Raw genomic sequence first — 16,294 nt, 5'->3', positions numbered from 1 at the left:
GGCGCCTTTCCCGGATGGTTTCCATTAAGGAAGCTGGTCGTGCCTGCTGCGCAGGCCCCACATCCCCTGTGGCCATAGCTGTGAGGCCCGCCACAGTTACAGGTCACTTGCCCCGGCCAGCCCTATGCCAGAGCTCCTGCCTGTAGCACACCTGGCTGTGAGGAAGACACAGTGGTATAACTAGGTGATACCGAAAAGCCAGTCGAGGAAAAACTCTCTAAGACTCGGAATCAGAGTATCTGAAAGCAGGTAGTCTTTATTGAAGCACTGGGTGCATGGGGGATCGCTCCTCCACAAGCGTGCACACCCACTGTGGTAATCGGACTTGGCTTTATACAATGAAGTGTTACATATTCATGAGTTCCAAAAACACCTGTACATATTCATGATCTCTCCACAAAAAGGTGGGCTTTATTATAATTAGTTCTAAAAAGTCATTTTCATGTGCTCTGCCCTGGTCTCCTAGTTACGCCTGCACAGCGGCTCCTGGTGGTCGTAGGTCTTCAGAATGAAGAATCAAGATGCCTCCTCTTCCTCTTGTGACTTCTTACCCAATTAGTATTTCCATAATCAGGATAACTCAGTATTCGTTGAGTCCTGTCCCTTATCTTGGGACTCAGTAGTTGCAACTCCTTCCTTAAGAGTCCCTCCTGCTGAGACTCCATTCTGCTGAGAGCCCACCCTTTCATTACATTATCCTGCTTGTCCAGTGTCTCTCTTAGTTGTCCTGCATCCATTTTGTTAAGGTCCTCACTTCAGAGGCAGTAGAGACACAAACCAGTCCTTGCAGTCCTTACTCCTCACAGGAGACCAGTAATTCAGAATCTGGCCCTGCTGAGGCTAGAGGTAAAGGAGCATAGCAGGCTTCTTACTGCCTGGCAGGGAGGTAAGAGGTGTTACCTTCCTTATAACAAGGCATTCTCAAGCTGTTCTTAAATCTCTCGAGTGGAGTTTGACGTGATACTGGGTCTCACACCAAACACCTCAGCTAGCCTTGGGTGCCCTGGAGTTCAGGCACTGGGCAATCCCCTTATCCAGACAGGCAGCTGAAGCATTTGTGCATCTGCATCTACCAACTTTTTCAGGGAGACACACACAAGAATATATGTGCAATAGATGATATTTAAGAAAAATCAGCAAGAACCTGACCAAAGTTAAATACAGTACAGCAGGAATGAGGAGGGCCTTTTATTAACAGGTTAGAAAAACTTTTCAGATGCATTTCAGCCCACTAACATGTTTTGGTGCTGTCTCATAAAATGGAACTCTTAAGACTCTAAAGGCTCCTGACTGGATTAATAATCTCAGGAAAAATCACACAATGCTTCTTGTGTTGTGTGTTGCCATAAAATAGAAACAAAGCATGAAGAAACACAAACTTGGTGAATTGAAAGAAATTGCAAGGAACAAAGGTATTCCAATCACTGCTGCTCTAAAATAACAAATATAGATAGGAAATGTTTTTAAAGCCTATTTGACTGCTAATGTTCCCTAATAATTTTACAAACTTGGACCTATATTATAATTCATGTTCTAAAGCAGAACAGTTGTGGGGGAAAAAAAAAAAAAAAAGCTTTCTGAACAATTTGTTCATCTGGTTTGGGAAGTTCAAGTGTCACAATTCTCTTTCTGAAACAAAATTCTGGCACACAGTTCAAACAGACATGCCTACACCACTAATCAATTTAATCAATTTTAAAGGCAGAGGAAAACACAGTTCAAAATTTATAATCTATCATCTTTCACAATAATGTTACAAAAAATATTTATTAAACTGACATATCAGCTTAATGTTAATAAACTGATATATCAGTTTAATACATCATTGCTCTCCAATGGCTAGCTTTTAATAAAAAATAGTGTATTAAAAATGCTTTGTGCTTTTAGTTTATACTGTTTTACCTCTTTCTTAGCATACAAAAATCAGACAAAAGTACCTAAACCCAGCATTTTTGCAAATTTTGAATATTGATATCCAGAGACAGTTCCTAAAATAGCATGGGTAGACCCATTCCTAAAGACAACTGCTTTTAACACAGCAGACATCACTGGTGTCTTTCAAGATAGCCCTGTATCAAGCCTTGAACTCGAGACAGAATAATCTCATTGGAGCTGCTGCACTCTTCTGGGCCATATGGTGGGTCAATAGTTAATACTCCCATCACGCATAGTGTTCTTCCTGATTCACCTTGCTCTGTTACAGGGATGTGGTTTGTTTCTAGCCAAGTCTTCAAGTCATTCTTCCTCTTTTCAAGTTCCTCTGGGCTGTAGGCTTTGCTTTCTTCAGGCACAAATATGCAAGAAAGCCGTTGCTTCATTTCATCATCCCCTTCTTTCAGTATTTCAACCTCCTGGACAGCATGGCCCAAGACAACCGATATGGACACTTTTTCATTCTCCAGGAATGTTGCAAGGACAACACTGCCAAGGAAAGAATGATGTATGAGTCACTGTACTTAACTAAAGACTGAGAAACACAGGCCAAGATTCTCAGTCATGAGTGCTCATTAGTATCAGCATGACACAGTATCGAGTACCCAGCATTTTTCTCAAAAAGCATGCTGCTATACCCTTAAAATACTGAAAATGTGCGGCTTTGCAGGAAACAGCTGGCCTTGAATCTGGAGCTACTCTAGATACCATGAAGCAAAACATTACTTTAAAAAAAAAAAAGCGCACGCTAAAATCAGGGCTGGGAATCTACATACTGTGCAGCATACCCAGCCTTACTGCAAAACCTTAAGTCTTTGGACATTCAAAACCAGTGACACCTTCATACATTCAGCACTTCGAATGCTGAAGGCAGTGGTGGCAGCTAACAACATCAGAACCTTTCAATGATAAATTATTAATATTTAATTATTGATCATTATTAGAAGAATAATTTTATTTTAAATGAGTTTCAGTTTCTTAACTGAAAACTATAGCTTGAGTATTACAATAGGAACACACTACAGCAGGTTCAGGCTCATGTTGTAGCAGCCTGGTCTTTTCCCAAGGGCACATTACATCCCAGAAATCCTAAAATACATGTAGGAAAGCAGCTTGTTATACTTCTAGGATCTCTTCCCCATATATCAACAAAGAGGATCCCAAACCATCTTCTTCCTCTTCTGGGAAGAAAAACAAGAATTTGATGCCAGCACTTGGCTAATCTACTGTTGCCACATTAGTGGAAGCAATGACTTTCTGGGAAATGCGCATTGAAATATGCCTTTAGTCAGGACCATCTGCAGAATCACCCACAGCTATGCACACCTTTCTTACCAAAATGATAAGCAACTCCAAGAGAAGATAAGAGTATTGGAGCTACTTCAGAGTTGAAGCAACAACCAATTCTTCTGAAATACATCAGGAGCTGGATATTTTAGTTTCTAGCCTCCATCTTGTGCTCATATGGGACAAGCTTGCAACTAAAAAGGTACGAAAAAGCTCTGGCAGCAAGGAGCCAAATTTCTGCCTATTCCCTTGTGCGTTCTGCCTTTCAAACCCCATTTTCAAGTTACTCGAGATACTAAAGACCTGTAGTACCACTTTCTGTCCAATGCTCTTGCTGATTTTCCCTACTTCCTCTCCAAAGCAGCCACTAACTACACCCTCATGGGTGTCCAGCTGCAAGGGAAAGTAAGGCATCTGGACAGAGGATAAGCATTTCAACACCTAAAGCATTAAAAACATTCCTGCTCTCTCTGTGAAGCAGGACTTGGTATATTATTAAAAACAGTGGATATAATTAAGTACTAACCTCAGGTCCACTAAAAAGTCAGCATGAATCCAGACATTACCCATTCCCCAAACTTATCAGCCCTCTGAATGAGATTAATGTGGATTTAGGTGAACCTGGCCTCATCAACTACTATACTGCTTTCTCTTAGGCCTTGCCCATTAAAAAAAAAAACAAAAAACAAAACAGGACATGCAGCCCCAACACATGCAGGTTTTGCTCCAAATAAGCTTGCTTCAGTCTTGGTATCTTTTATCTTGCTGAAAATGTTTTCTTTTAGCTTTACAGAAACAAAAGCTTTGGTACTTACCTAGCAGAAACTGGATCAACTGTTAAGACCCATCCTTCATATTCATGTTTCTCAATTGCAGCAACTTTCACCATTTTGTTCACATACTTCTCCCAGTCTAAAGGGCTTTTCCTCTGCCAGTCATTCATATTTCCTACACCTAGAAAATAGCCAGAGCAATTAGCAGAAGCTTTGCCCTTCACGTCAGAACTGAGTTTGCCTCCAGGTAAAGATCTTCTATTAGTCTTAAGCACAATTTGCTTTTTTAAATAGCAAACATTCACACATGTGCTTTGCACATTGCTGCAGTTCTGTAGTTTCCAGTTCACTTGTTTGTAAGGTACACGGGCAAAACCTCAAAATCATGGAACGTTTGATGCAGCTCTGCCCCTTTACAAAACCTTCCGGATCCCTGTTCCTCGAGTTTAGAAGAAGTTTACCGCCTTTGCTCTGTGCGCTGGCACATCCCTTGTGTCCAAGCCCTTCCACTGCCTGTGGATAAGCGTTATCCACCCGGATCTCGGCTCCATCCTCATCCCTTAGAGTAAGGCAAGCAGCAAGTGCCAGTTTTCCCTGTACCAGTTGCGTTACTGGGAACCCCAGCAAAGCCACCCCTGTCCCAGCTTGGGGACACATAAGCATTTGTTTCTATCCCAGTACCCCGCCGCGAAAGGGGCTGAAGAGAGATGGCGGCAGCGCAGTGAAGGGAGGACAAAGGGCGGAGAAAGCTCCCTCCTTTGTTCCCTCCAGGCTCCCCGGCGCTGCCACCCCTCCATGCATGCCAGCTCCCAGTTGAAGCAGCAGGCGGCGGAACGGGCGACACGTTAGGAGAGGAGAGTCGCCTGGCTCCCCCCCAGCCAGGCTCTACGGAGGCAGGAAGGGGGAGGGGAGCAGCCCGAGTCCCCCTGGCCCCCACACCCACTCACCGCCTCGCTGACCGCCGGTCGCTCCGTTCCGGGCGCTGCCGAGGGCGCCTGGGAGCAGGCCCCGGCCCGGCCCAGCCCCCTCGGCTCGAGCGCCGCTTCCTGCAGCAACTGAACGCAGTCCCCCGCCACACCTGGGGGTTTTTTTTAAGCACGAAGTTTGAGGGTTCTGAGGTAGGGAGATGCTTGGATCTGGAGCGTTTTATAAATGCGGGTGCACATATAAATTATACATGGGTTTATATAAACGAGGCCAGATTGGGAAAGGAGGAGGTGGAGTGTGTAGCACTTAAATGCACCCAGAGTTTTGCCTTCTGCCTCACTTAATTTAAGTGGGGTTTGCCGATGTGCTGTGAGATTGCTAACTCGAGTACGTGCAATCATGGCTCAAGCTTCTTCAGGCAACCTGTGCATAAATCAGTGCAGACACATGCTGTGTCTATCTGCTCCATAACGATATTTTTGGTCCCTGGTTTTGAGTTGTCTTTAAAAGCTTTCCCGTGCGGCTGCGAAGGTGAGAAACTTTACCCCCCCACATCCAAAAGCCGCTGTATTTTAACACTCCTGATGAAAAGGCCATTTCAGTAATTTACATGAAAGCAAGCATGTGATGACTTTGTGAGCATTAGTAGAAAAAATATCAAGGTTATGAGATAGCCTTTGCAGGCCTAAAGTTAATTTCCAGGGTTTTCTGTGAAGTTTCAACTCTCAGTGTTATGGGGATTATTTATAAATGGCTTATACCACTGTATTCACTACTGTTTTCTTTCAGCCTCATAATTTATTAGACGGGAATAGCAAATTGTTTTCATTATAAGAGCAAGGAACACAATGGGAAATCTTACCTTATTTGAAATAAAAGCGGTGGAAAGAAGGGATGAGGTTTGTTTTTATATATTTATATGCATAACACAGTTGTTAACATCCTGAATAGCTTCCTAACTGGTCCCCTTCTGGGTCACAGACTGGAAGGTGGCTAGTGTAAAGTCCCTTTTGAGCAAAATACTCCAAACATCTTCAGGTTTAATTCTTGCTAGTTTTGGTCCCCACTGATTTTTTTTTTTTTTCCACAGTTGCCAGTTTAATTGTTCTGAACTACAAAATCCCCAAGTATTTTTTTATACTGTCATCTCAGACATATAGGTACAGGTCAATATTGTGGGCAGCTACTACAGCTCTCCCACCACAAATTTAACCTCAATCACGGGCACAAAGAGGTGCAACTCTCCCAACTCAAGTAACTATACTAGTGGAAGCTCCTGGTGCAGATCAAGCCGTAAATACGCGATTTAGGAGACACAAGCCGCTTTTCTGTTAAGAGCGGCTCTACTGGTATTGCTGCACAGCTTCCCCAAGCCTAGAGTGCCCTGTCGGGAGGATGGGCACAGGCTTGAAGCGCTTCCCTCCGACCCGGCGGCAGCAGGCGCAGAGGAACGGCGCTTCTCAGGACACCACTGACCCCCGCTCCAGAGGCGGCTTCCCGCCGCGATCCCGTCCGCTCACCACGGGGCCCGGACCACTGCCGGGAGCCCCACCCCCAGCGACGCAGCAGTTACCGAGCGACCCCCGAAGCCGCGAAGGGCACAGGAATCCACCCAGCGCCGCCTCCGTCCCCCTCAAGGCGCAGTCAGCCGCGCCGTTGCCTTGACGACCAGCGCCCCGCTGCCCGCCCTGGCGAGCACCGCCCCCGCGCGCATGCGCGCCGCGGCCCCGCACTGCCTGGGGGTGGAGAGAGAGGAGGGCAGGGGGCAGGCGCGGGTGGTGGCGCGTGCGCTCGGTGAGGCGGTTGGTGGAACTGTGAGGATGTCGCGTTACGGCCGTTATGGAGGCGGTGAGTTCCCGAGGGCGTCGCAAGCGGCGGATGGCTGCGCGGAGAGGAGGGTGAGGGAGGTCTGCGGGAAGAGGTGATCACCGCGGGGAGCGGAGCGGCCGGGGAGGTGGAATGGAAGGTGAGACGGCCGTTCTTGCCGTTGTCGCCGCCGCCATTTTGCATAAGCGGCCGTGGGGGGAGGGGGCGCGTGCCGCCGCCCGTGGTGAAGGCGGGAGCGGGCCGCACAAACAAGATGGCGGCGCCCGAGGGGGGCGGGGAGGAGTCGTGGGTTCTGCGTGCCGCTTGATCCCGCTCTCGCTCCGGCTCTGACACCGGCTTCGCTTCCGGCAGAGACCAAGGTGTACGTGGGGAACCTGGGCACGGGCGCGGGCAAAGGCGAGCTGGAGAGAGCCTTCAGCTACTACGGCCCCCTGAGAACTGTGTGGATCGCGAGGAACCCGCCGGGCTTTGCCTTCGTGGAGTTTGAAGACCCGAGGGATGCTGAAGATGCTGTCCGTGGACTTGATGGGAAGTACGTGGGCTTTTCGGATGGTTGGAGGAGCTACAGCTGGTTTTAAGACCAGGGAGAGAATCTGCGTGTTCTCACTGCTTCTTTTTATAGTTCTGCCATAAACAGTAACGATTAATTTAGACCCATCATGGACTTGTTGCAGGGTGATATGTGGCTCCAGGGTTAGAGTGGAAGTGTCGACAGGGATGCCTCGTCGTTCCCGTTATGACAGGCCTCCTGCACGGCGCCCCTTTGACCCCAATGACAGATGCTATGAGTGTGGTGAGAAAGGCCACTATGCTTATGATTGTCACCGCTATAGTCGCCGAAGGAGGAGCAGGTATGTGTGAGGCCAGAATGGCTGGGTTGCTTCGCCAGTTCACTTTTGTGTAGCTCTTGTTAGCAAAGAACAGAATGTTACGCTAGTTTTCTTTAAACTTTAACACTAGAATAAATGTATAGGTGTATATTACAATTTGTTGCTATTTCTATCAAATGTTAATATCTTAATAATCAACCTGGTCAAAACCTTTCAGGTTTCTTCGTTTGAGTCAGTCGCCTTGATTCAGAATGTCACGAGCCTTAAGATTTCATGCTGAGGCGCCTTGCAAATCCGACACTTAAGATCCTCCTAGACCTTGAGGTGATCAGCATAAGAGGCCAGATCCCCTCGAGCCATCTACACGTAGCTTCACCTTATTCTTTAAGGGCAGAAAATTTGAGACGGTGATCGCCGTAACAGTAAATTTGGCTTTCAATTGGGGCCCCCCTCCGGTTTAGAAAGAGGAACACCAGATTGACCACATTCCCACCTAGAAAAATCTTCTTGCGTCAATCAAGCCTCACCCTGGCTCATTGGGCTGTCAGTTTGATCGTCGTTAGATTGAAGAGAACACCTAGATGCAGCGATCGGCTATAGATACTTCTAGATCGTCTAGATCTGCTAGACCTTGGGCCAAAGAGGGTCGACCTGCAAACTTGCAAGGTTTATTTTAAATACGCATTACAGTGTTTTCTATTCTAATGTAATTCTGCAATGTAATTCAGCTTTTAACATTTTTCTAGGTAGTAAAATGCTCAAGACAAGTAGGCCCAGAGATTTTTTCCAACTGACAGATGCTAGTTCTTTAGTTGTCTGAAATCAGTTTTGACTTCAGCAGGGTCTCACATGCAGCAAGTGCTGCAGCTGTTTCCTGATACCTGTTTTCTCTAACCTAAAACCAGGTCCCGGTCTAGATCCCGCTCAAGGTCCCGAGGAAGAAGGTATTCTCGGTCACGCAGTCGGAGTCGTGGTAGGAGGTGTGCTTAAATTTGTCTTTTATTACTATTTGCTTCTTTTGCTTAGAAAATGCTACACTTGCATAATTCTTTAACTGGCTTTTTTGCAGGTCCAGGTCAGCTTCCTATCGTAGGTCTCGGTCCGTTTCTCCTCGTAGGTCTAGGTCTGTGTCTCCCCGCCGGTCCCGATCGGGTTCCTTGAAGAGATCAAGGTAATTAGTATTAATTTTTAACAGGTTTTATGTGCTTTGGTTTTGTTAAGGGATTCAAAAAGATATTGGATAGTAGACCTCAAAAGGTGTTGATCCCTAGAAGTCAGACATTAGCATGCTTTAAAAAGTTTCTAGTTGAATTTACAGCATGGGAATATGATTAGTTTTGAGACCTTACACAGCTGTATATCTGATGATGAATTTTGATGTCTAAAACATCTAATGATCATAGAGGTTTTAATTTCAACACGTAGACATTAATCTAACTAGTGTCATAATTGTCATCACTTCTGGTTGAGTTGACTTCTTAGATTTTAATTTGTCTTAATTATTTATTTCAGGTCTAGATCAAGATCCAGATCTAGATCCAGATCTGTTACATGGCCCCGAAGCAGGTAAGATCTCTTCTATGACTGCAGATACTCAGTAGAAGTTGATTAAAAGTCTTCTTAGGCTTTCTAACAGCTGTTAGCATTTCAGAAAAAGCTGTGTTTTCTCTCTGCTAACTTAGGGGTCTGTAATTTTAAAAAGCAGTGCAGAAGATCATTCTTTCTATTAATTTACATATCACTGATATCCAGGTCCCAGTAGTCATCGTAAATTCTTGTTTTGATCAGGTTGCATTAATAGCTAACATAGCCAGCAAATTTAGAATGAATCTGAAAAGTTTTTTTCTTTGTGTAGAACACATGAGATGTGGATTCTTCCCATTTTTTGTCAGAGAAATCAGGATGCCCTTCTGGACGTGTGTTAAAGCATTAATGCATATAGCCAGGCAAGTCATGAAGGGCTTGCTAGTGCTTTGAGTGTTGAATAACAAAGTATGAGTCTGCAGGAGCTGAATTAAATTTGAGATAAACACCTGTCAGAATTATTTTGTACCAACAAATGTGCCATAAGAGTGATGATCAAATTTTAAAAGAACACAGGATGCTCTTCATTCTCTTTAAGTTGTAGTTTAATCCTTACATTGTAAGTGAATGCAGCCTGTGCTTTGTGCAACCTTGTCCAGGCAGTGTGGCTGACATAAATTGACTGGATGTCCTCAACAAGCTGTCATATAACAAGAATAAATAGAAGTGCTGCTCTGAAGGAGATGGTACTGCTCTTGACCCAGCCCATTCCTCGACTGCTGTTCTGGTTTGATGGTTGCTCTTTGAAATAAATAGCACAATAGTCAACCACGAAGAAACAAAAAATAAAAGGAAGTTTTAACTGAGGGAGTGAATGGAAAAGCCTGCAGCTGAAGATGGGAGATACAGTGCTGAAAGGTGGTAGTGGCATTTTCTGAGAGTGGAACAGCAAGCAATGGCAGTAGTTTTTAGGAAATGAAAAGGGGAAGACCAGAAGAAGGTTTAGTTAAGAGCAGAAACTCAGAGAAGTGGGTTCAGAAGCTAGCAACAACAGGGAAATTTTGCTGAGGCAGTAGAGCAATGCCTTTCACTGATCAGGTACACTTTCTCTACTTGTTGCTAAAATATGTTGTGTCTTAATACCAGTTGTTTCAACATGACTTAATCACTGTTCAGTGTCAGTGATGAGAGAAGACAGCTATGGTCAACAGCCTTTTTTTACCACCTTTGTTTTCAAGTACCAGGATGTTTTTCTGCAGTCTAAAAGGTGCTTTTAGTGATATTTCTAGACTCTACTGTGTGACACCTTTCATTGTAAGTAGAGATTAAGTGACTGAGGCAAAGTCAGACATACAAGTACAGAGAAGTGGCAAAATACTGGTGCTTAACTCTAATGAAGTCACTGCTAAAATTCCACAAGGCAATTGAAAGATGGTTTCTTTACAGAAGAATCAAAGTGATGCATAGCACCCAGAGACCGGCTCTTGATTCATAAGGCAGACATACTGAATAAGTATTACATGATGTTTGCTGGTTTGACAGCATCAAAGTGCGTATTTAGAAGTTGCTGTGTGGAAAGACTTGGATGTTGAAATTAGAACATTTCCTTTGGGAACCTAAACATTTCAGTTATTGTTTTAGGCAGTATTAGTATTCTTATGGTGCAGCAGGCTTATCTCAAAGACAGATGATTTTGACAGTCTTTTCACAAGGGTTAAGTTCAGACAGATTTAAAGTAAATGCATATGTAAGATGAAGTGCCCTGAGGAGAAGGTATTTGTAGGAGCATGCTGCCTGCAGCCAGTTTCAACTATACTGGTAGATATCATTCAAGCCTAATAAAACTTGCAAGTTTAGAGCACAGCTTTTTATTAGCTTTGTGAAAATACTGGTCAGGATTTGGGTTGTTCATGTATTCCTGCCACCTGCATCAGCAAACACCAGTCATCAGCGAGCAACCGAAGTACAGAGCAACATGTGCAGCATCCTTTTAAAAAGCTTTCTTCTGAAATTAGCAGGAAAAGTCCTTGAAACTTGGAGGATTCTGTCTGTTCAACATGACAGTTTTTATGCATTTAGTGTGAATCTTGCTGCCTCAAGTGTGGGAGCATGCATGCTACTAGCTTCCCTGCTGAGCTGTATTTTTTCTTGTTACAGGTCTAGGTCTCATGGCAGATCAAAATCTGGCTCACTGGCTAAGAGGTAAGCATATAGAGTTAAAGCCTGCAGTAGTATCTAGAATTCAGTAGTGGGTTTACATGATTAACAGAGCCTAGTCCTTTAGAAAAAAATCCCCCAAACATCAGTGCCCATCTAACCCATTTGCGATATGACTAAGATTATAAAATTTCCTCTGCAGCTATTTGCAATATGTTCCTTACCCATCTCTTTGTTTTCATTAATTCTTTGCAGTTTCCAACATAGTACTGATTATTTTTTTATGTGTCTTTGTACTCTGTTCTGTTAGATTTTTATGTCCATCGGATAAAGGGCTTCAGCTTTATTAATGATGTTGATAAAACAGCGGAAATCTGTGATGATGTTTCTTTTCTCAAAGCTTCACCTCAGTACTATCCCTTGTTTTCCTGTTTTGTCCTCTGAAGACAGTTGCTTAAAATTAATCCCCATGCTAAATGACTTGAGAATCCCCATCAGAGTAAAAGCTGATTTGAAAACTTCGTAATTTTAAAGCTTCTGGCTAGATTCCCATAATAATTCTGTTACTAAGATGTTTATTTTTTGAATATAAAAGTTCCATTTGACCGTTAAGCTGCATTGATGATAATTCTGTTTTGACAGTCAGTCAAAGTCCCGATCACCATCTCCAAAAAGAAGGTATGTTGATCTCCCTACTAATAATATAGACTCTGTAGAGCTGGCATTTTAGTATCTGCAGTGATCTTTGCTGAGGAGTTTGACTGCTGCTTGTAGGAAAATACTGGAAAGGTATTTTGCTAAGATCTCTTTGACAGCAATAATGCTGTGTTTGTGGTCTTATATATGATAATATATATGTGGTCATAATTCCTCAGGATACTGGTTACATAGCAGTGTTATGTCTTGCCTGTGTTCATTTCAGTTGACTAATGGTTTTATTGCACAGAGACTTTCAACTGGTGAGCTAAAAGCACAGAATAACTGTGGGCATCAGCTTTGAGTCTCATTAAAAGATGCAGCGAGATTGGGGAAGGGAGAGTGGAGTAACCTGGCTTAGCAGTCAGAATGGAAGATCGAGCCTGTTATTTTTATTGATGTTACTCAGATTTTTTTCCCCAGTAAGTTGGTAAATAACTATCTGTGTGTGTGTGCATGTATGTGTAGTGACAGATTCAGCATAATTTTTTTCCCCAGTTTGAATTCTGTAATAGTTCATTTTTACAACTTCAGAGTTGGATTTGAAGAGAGGGGATATATCCTAGTAAGAATAGCTGTCGATCTGCCATGATGTGTCCCTTGCCTTGGTGATATTTCTGGCCTGCAAGGATTTTTTGGGTGTGTTTTGAAGGATTTTTTTAATACTCAGAGAAGTTCTACACTTAAGATTTGCTTCATTTAAAAATGTGGCTACATGTAGTCTAACCTCACGAACAACCACAAGGAACTTGAATAAATGCCTGTAAATGCTGAGTGATCACCATAATAGGTTTTGACAAGCTGCTTTTTTGGAACAGTGAAGAAGTATCCTGCCTCCATGAAAGCTGCTATTAGTAGTACCCTTTAGATGACTTTATCACATTTAAATTGTATTGTAAAAATAACTAGAGAAAAGAAAAAATGTGAAAGTAAAAAGAATAAAATATGTGTATTATCTCTAACATTAAATCATCAACCTGCTAATTTTGTCAGTAGTGACTGGTTATTAAAAAACAGTGCTTAAAGGGTGCTGAAGTAGTCTAGGTGTCCTGCTTTTTCCTGTATTTGTGAATCTCAAATGACTACTGAAATGTTAACTGTGGATTCTTTTCCTTTCAGTCATTCACCATCAGGAAGCCCTCAAAGAAGTGCAAGTCCTGAAAGAATGGATTAAAGTTATGAAGCTAATCTTTTAGGAAGAAAGTTATTTTGCTTACATTACTATAAGGGATTTTGTGGTGTCTTTGTAAATGTAAGAGTGTAGATAGAAGAGTATATCAGGTAAAATTTGGCATGATCTGGGTCTTCTGAGTTAGTCACACCAATAGACTAGCACAGGTCTCTTTTTATTGTATGAATTAACTTCCTGTGATATGAAAATGTGGGACTTTTTTTATTGGCACATTGAAATAAAATGTGTATTTTTAACTAAAACTTCTCTGTAGTAACCCTGCTGCTTCTGTTAACATTTGGCTATGTGCCATGTAATATGGATGAAAAATGTCTAAAATGGGAATGACTAATATCGGTGTCTTCTCAAACTAATCACTTTTCACATTCTTTGTTGAATGGTCTTCAGTAAAAGGATGAGTTTCTGCTTTCTTTTAAATGGATTTTAAAATCCATCTCTGTCTGCAGATGGCTAAAAATTTGATTAATCCCTTTTTATTCCTTTACGATATTTACTGGGCATTCATTCTTCTCTCTAATTATTCTGCAAAACTTACTCTCTGGTGCTTGACTAGTTGTGATACCAGATGCCCAAAAATATAAGGATCAGCTTTTATTCAAAACACTGACAACTTTTAAACAAGTAACATCTGCAGAAACCTCTAAATGTAATAGAAATCATTAATAACTTGACAATTGCTACTTTTGCTTGTGCATTTTTTAGTTCTTTGGGCTATTGATATAAAGAAAACTTCTTAAAATGTCTCAAGACACGTTTTCCTTTTTTGAGGGAAGACACAAGGTCTTCTGACCCTACTTCCTGAAGGACCTTAGGAAAATGTGTTTGAGAGGCAAAAGAAAGCTGTTCCTAGTCTTTCTGCAGCTCACTCACTTTCTTCCTTAAAGTGAAAATTTCTCGTGGCTGACCTCAGGAATTCTAACCTGCTTCACAGAAATTGGTATGCAGCCCAGAGCCTACAGACTATTTTGTTGAATTAAACTAATTTCTTACAGCAACTGCACACCTGCAGGATTAATTATTTGTGCATAAGTATGTCAAACTCTTGTGTTTGTCCTCATCCTGTAGTCAAGAATTTCATAAGGCATTTTGTTGACACAGATCACAGCAAAAGATTGGAAACAGTGTTAGACTGTGAACAAACGAGGCAGAGGGGGAAAAAAGCAAACCTTTTTTTACTGCAGTGGGATTTCAGCAGAAATAAAGGCCAGTATTGGCAGTAAACAAGCACTGAAATGGAGAGTGAGGTCTGTTCAGGCTTCTTGTGAAATCTGTCATGGCAGATTGCTTTCAAATGTGTGAGCCACAGCAGAGCATCTTAAATGAAAAAGAATTGCAAGATTAATTTTGCTCACACCTTGGGTAACCCATGATTTTCAAAAAACAAGTTTCCTCCTAACAATGACTTTATGGAGCTTTTTCAGTAAATAGTGCAGATATTGAATGTACTGTCATGCTGCAGCATTGTTTGACCTTTATGCCTCATCCTAACTGTTGTGGTGCTTGGTCTCTGCCTGGACACTCCTGGGGTGTTCAGCGGTGGGGATGAGTGTTTGATCTACCAGGTGCAGGGATCAATATTCAGGCAATATCCATGAAATTCCACTGTTCCTGCAATGGAAGAGTGGAGTGGGAGTGACACAAATGTTGCCCTGCAGTGATTTAGCAGAAATGCCCGAAGCCTATGACTTGTGTTTGGAATATTTCTTAGTTGTATGTTGCCTGCCTCATTTCTAGCACATCTGGTGACAGGCACACATGCTGCTGCTCTGGAATTTGATCAGCTTTTTTCTCTTCTGTACTAAGGCAAACCTACTCCACAATAAACCTGCAGACTAACACGACGGCTGTACTGGTACCTGTTTTTCAGTACCTGGAGACTCTGGAAGAGTTTCTCTAAACCCAGGCTTAGCAGTGAGAACCTGAGCAAGAAGGCGAGAGCTGTGCCAGGGCAGGGGTGGCCCTGCCTGCGGCTGTGGCCACTATGGACAACCAGCCAGCACATCCACACTTCTGTGCAGCTGTGGTGACCAAAATTGTGGGTGGCTGTGCTGCGTCCTTTGGTTCCAGGCATCCCTGGAGCAGGCTGGATTGCAACCATCCCAACCATCCCGACCTTGGATCCACAGGGCTTTGTTCTCCAAGCCACACCAGCCCTTCCACGGTGAACTGCAGCCGCCGCAACGTGCGACCACCACGTCTGCGCCTTGGGGCATCGTAGGAGAGCATTGGGGCGCTCCTTTTGGGGGTCAGGGTGGCAGAACTGACCCTGACGGGTCTGCTACATCTGCGAGCCCAACTGCCAGGCACTTCTGCTGGGGCCTGGAGGCACGCTGGAGTGCTGCAGGCCCTGGCCACAATCTGCCAGAGATTGGGCTTGTGCAGCCCCTTCAGCACCAGTGTGACAGGAGCAGGGGGAAGCCAGGCTGTGGTGCCCCCCACGGGGTGCCTGGCCCAAGGGCTAGCTAATCCTGTGTCCCTCGGGAGGAGGCTGTCAGCTCCCTAATAGGATGGCACTGCCAGCCCTGTGGCTTGTGCCAATTTTTTATGAAATCTCAGAAATTAGGTTTTCATCAGACAGGCCCCTGTTACAGGGTTTTGGGAATAATACGTATTTCATGTGGAAAAACAACGTTAAGATGATGGTTTACCTCCTGCAGTTGTACATTCAGGATTATAGATGGATACACCTGCTTCACTTCAGCAGCCAAGGCATAGCTATTGCTGCTGGCTTCAAAACAGGAGTTAAAACAGAGGAGCCAGGGTGGCCAGCTGCGATAATCCCAGCACACCACCCTCCTCAAAGCTGTTCTGCATGACCATGGTATGCCTGTGCTCTTGCAATGTCGTGTCCAGAGAAGGGCAACAAAGCTGGTGAAGGGTCTGGAGGACGTGTCTTATGAGGAGCGGCTGAGGGAACTGGGGTTGTTTCTGGAGGAGGCTGAGGGGAGACCTCATCGCCCTCTACAGCTACCTGAAAGGAGGGTGCAGAGAGCTGGGGATGAGCCTCTTTAACCAAGTAACAAGCAATAGGACAAGAGGGAATGGCCTCAAGTTTTGCCAGGGAAGGTTTAGACTGGATATTAGGAAGTATTTCTTTGCAGAAGAGGTTGTTGGGCATTGGAATGGGCTGTCCAGGGAGGTGGTGGAGT

At 43.8% G+C, this 16,294-nt stretch overlaps 2 protein-coding genes across 5 annotated transcripts; one reads left to right on the top strand and one right to left on the bottom strand.

The window, feature by feature from the left end:
• Positions 1–244: 244 nt before the first annotated feature.
• GEMIN6 (gem nuclear organelle associated protein 6) lies at positions 245–6,607 on the bottom strand. 3 transcript variants are annotated; one of them, XM_074931838.1, is made up of 3 exons: positions 6,493–6,607; positions 4,035–4,173; positions 245–2,421 (listed from the first exon to the last, which is right to left on the bottom strand). In XM_074931838.1, the coding sequence occupies exons 2-3, from the start codon at positions 4,160–4,162 to the stop codon at positions 2,046–2,048; spliced, it is 504 nt and encodes a 167-aa protein (XP_074787939.1). In that variant the 5' UTR covers positions 4,163–4,173; positions 6,493–6,607; the 3' UTR covers positions 245–2,045. The 3 variants fall into 3 exon arrangements, with proteins under 3 accessions (XP_074787939.1, XP_074788025.1, XP_074788113.1); XM_074931924.1 differs by having other exon boundaries at positions 5,782–6,599; XM_074932012.1 differs by lacking the exon at positions 6,493–6,607 and adding an exon at positions 4,940–5,041.
• Positions 6,608–6,642: 35 nt separating this feature from the next.
• Positions 6,643–14,986, top strand: SRSF7 (serine and arginine rich splicing factor 7). 2 transcript variants are annotated; one of them, XM_074931624.1, is made up of 9 exons: positions 6,643–6,767; positions 7,098–7,278; positions 7,421–7,597; positions 8,482–8,556; positions 8,646–8,747; positions 9,089–9,142; positions 11,258–11,302; positions 11,900–11,935; positions 13,073–14,986. In XM_074931624.1, the coding sequence occupies exons 1-9, from the start codon at positions 6,740–6,742 to the stop codon at positions 13,125–13,127; spliced, it is 753 nt and encodes a 250-aa protein (XP_074787725.1). In that variant the 5' UTR covers positions 6,643–6,739; the 3' UTR covers positions 13,128–14,986. The 2 variants fall into 2 exon arrangements, with proteins under 2 accessions (XP_074787725.1, XP_074787805.1); XM_074931704.1 differs by lacking the exon at positions 11,258–11,302.
• Positions 14,987–16,294: the final 1,308 nt, after the last annotated feature.

Source organism: Athene noctua, chromosome 1 (genome assembly GCF_965140245.1).
Source record: "Athene noctua chromosome 1, bAthNoc1.hap1.1, whole genome shotgun sequence".
NCBI classification, from domain to species: Eukaryota; Metazoa; Chordata; class Aves; order Strigiformes; family Strigidae; genus Athene; species Athene noctua.
Note: the sequence above shows the minus strand (reverse complement) of the source record. Positions and strands in the feature narration are given on the sequence as shown.

What these genes read in the sequence shown, in the direction of transcription:
- SRSF7 (XM_074931624.1), top strand. Translation starts at nt 6,740, where the DNA reads ATGTCGCGTTACGGCCGTTATGGAGGCG. An exon ending in AGTCGCCGAAGGAGGAGCAG is followed by an intron (nt 7,598 to 8,481) that starts GTATGTGTGAGG and finishes ACCTAAAACCAG; the next exon opens with GTCCCGGTCTAGATCCCGCT. An exon ending in TCTGGCTCACTGGCTAAGAG is followed by an intron (nt 11,303 to 11,899) that starts GTAAGCATATAG and finishes CTGTTTTGACAG; the next exon opens with TCAGTCAAAGTCCCGATCAC.
- GEMIN6 (XM_074931838.1), bottom strand. Translation starts at nt 4,162, where the DNA reads ATGAATGACTGGCAGAGGAAAAGCCCTTTAGACTGGGAGAAGTATGTG. An exon ending in GTTGATCCAGTTTCTGCTAG is followed by an intron (nt 2,422 to 4,034) that starts GTAAGTACCAAA and finishes TTTCCTTGGCAG; the next exon opens with TGTTGTCCTTGCAACATTCC.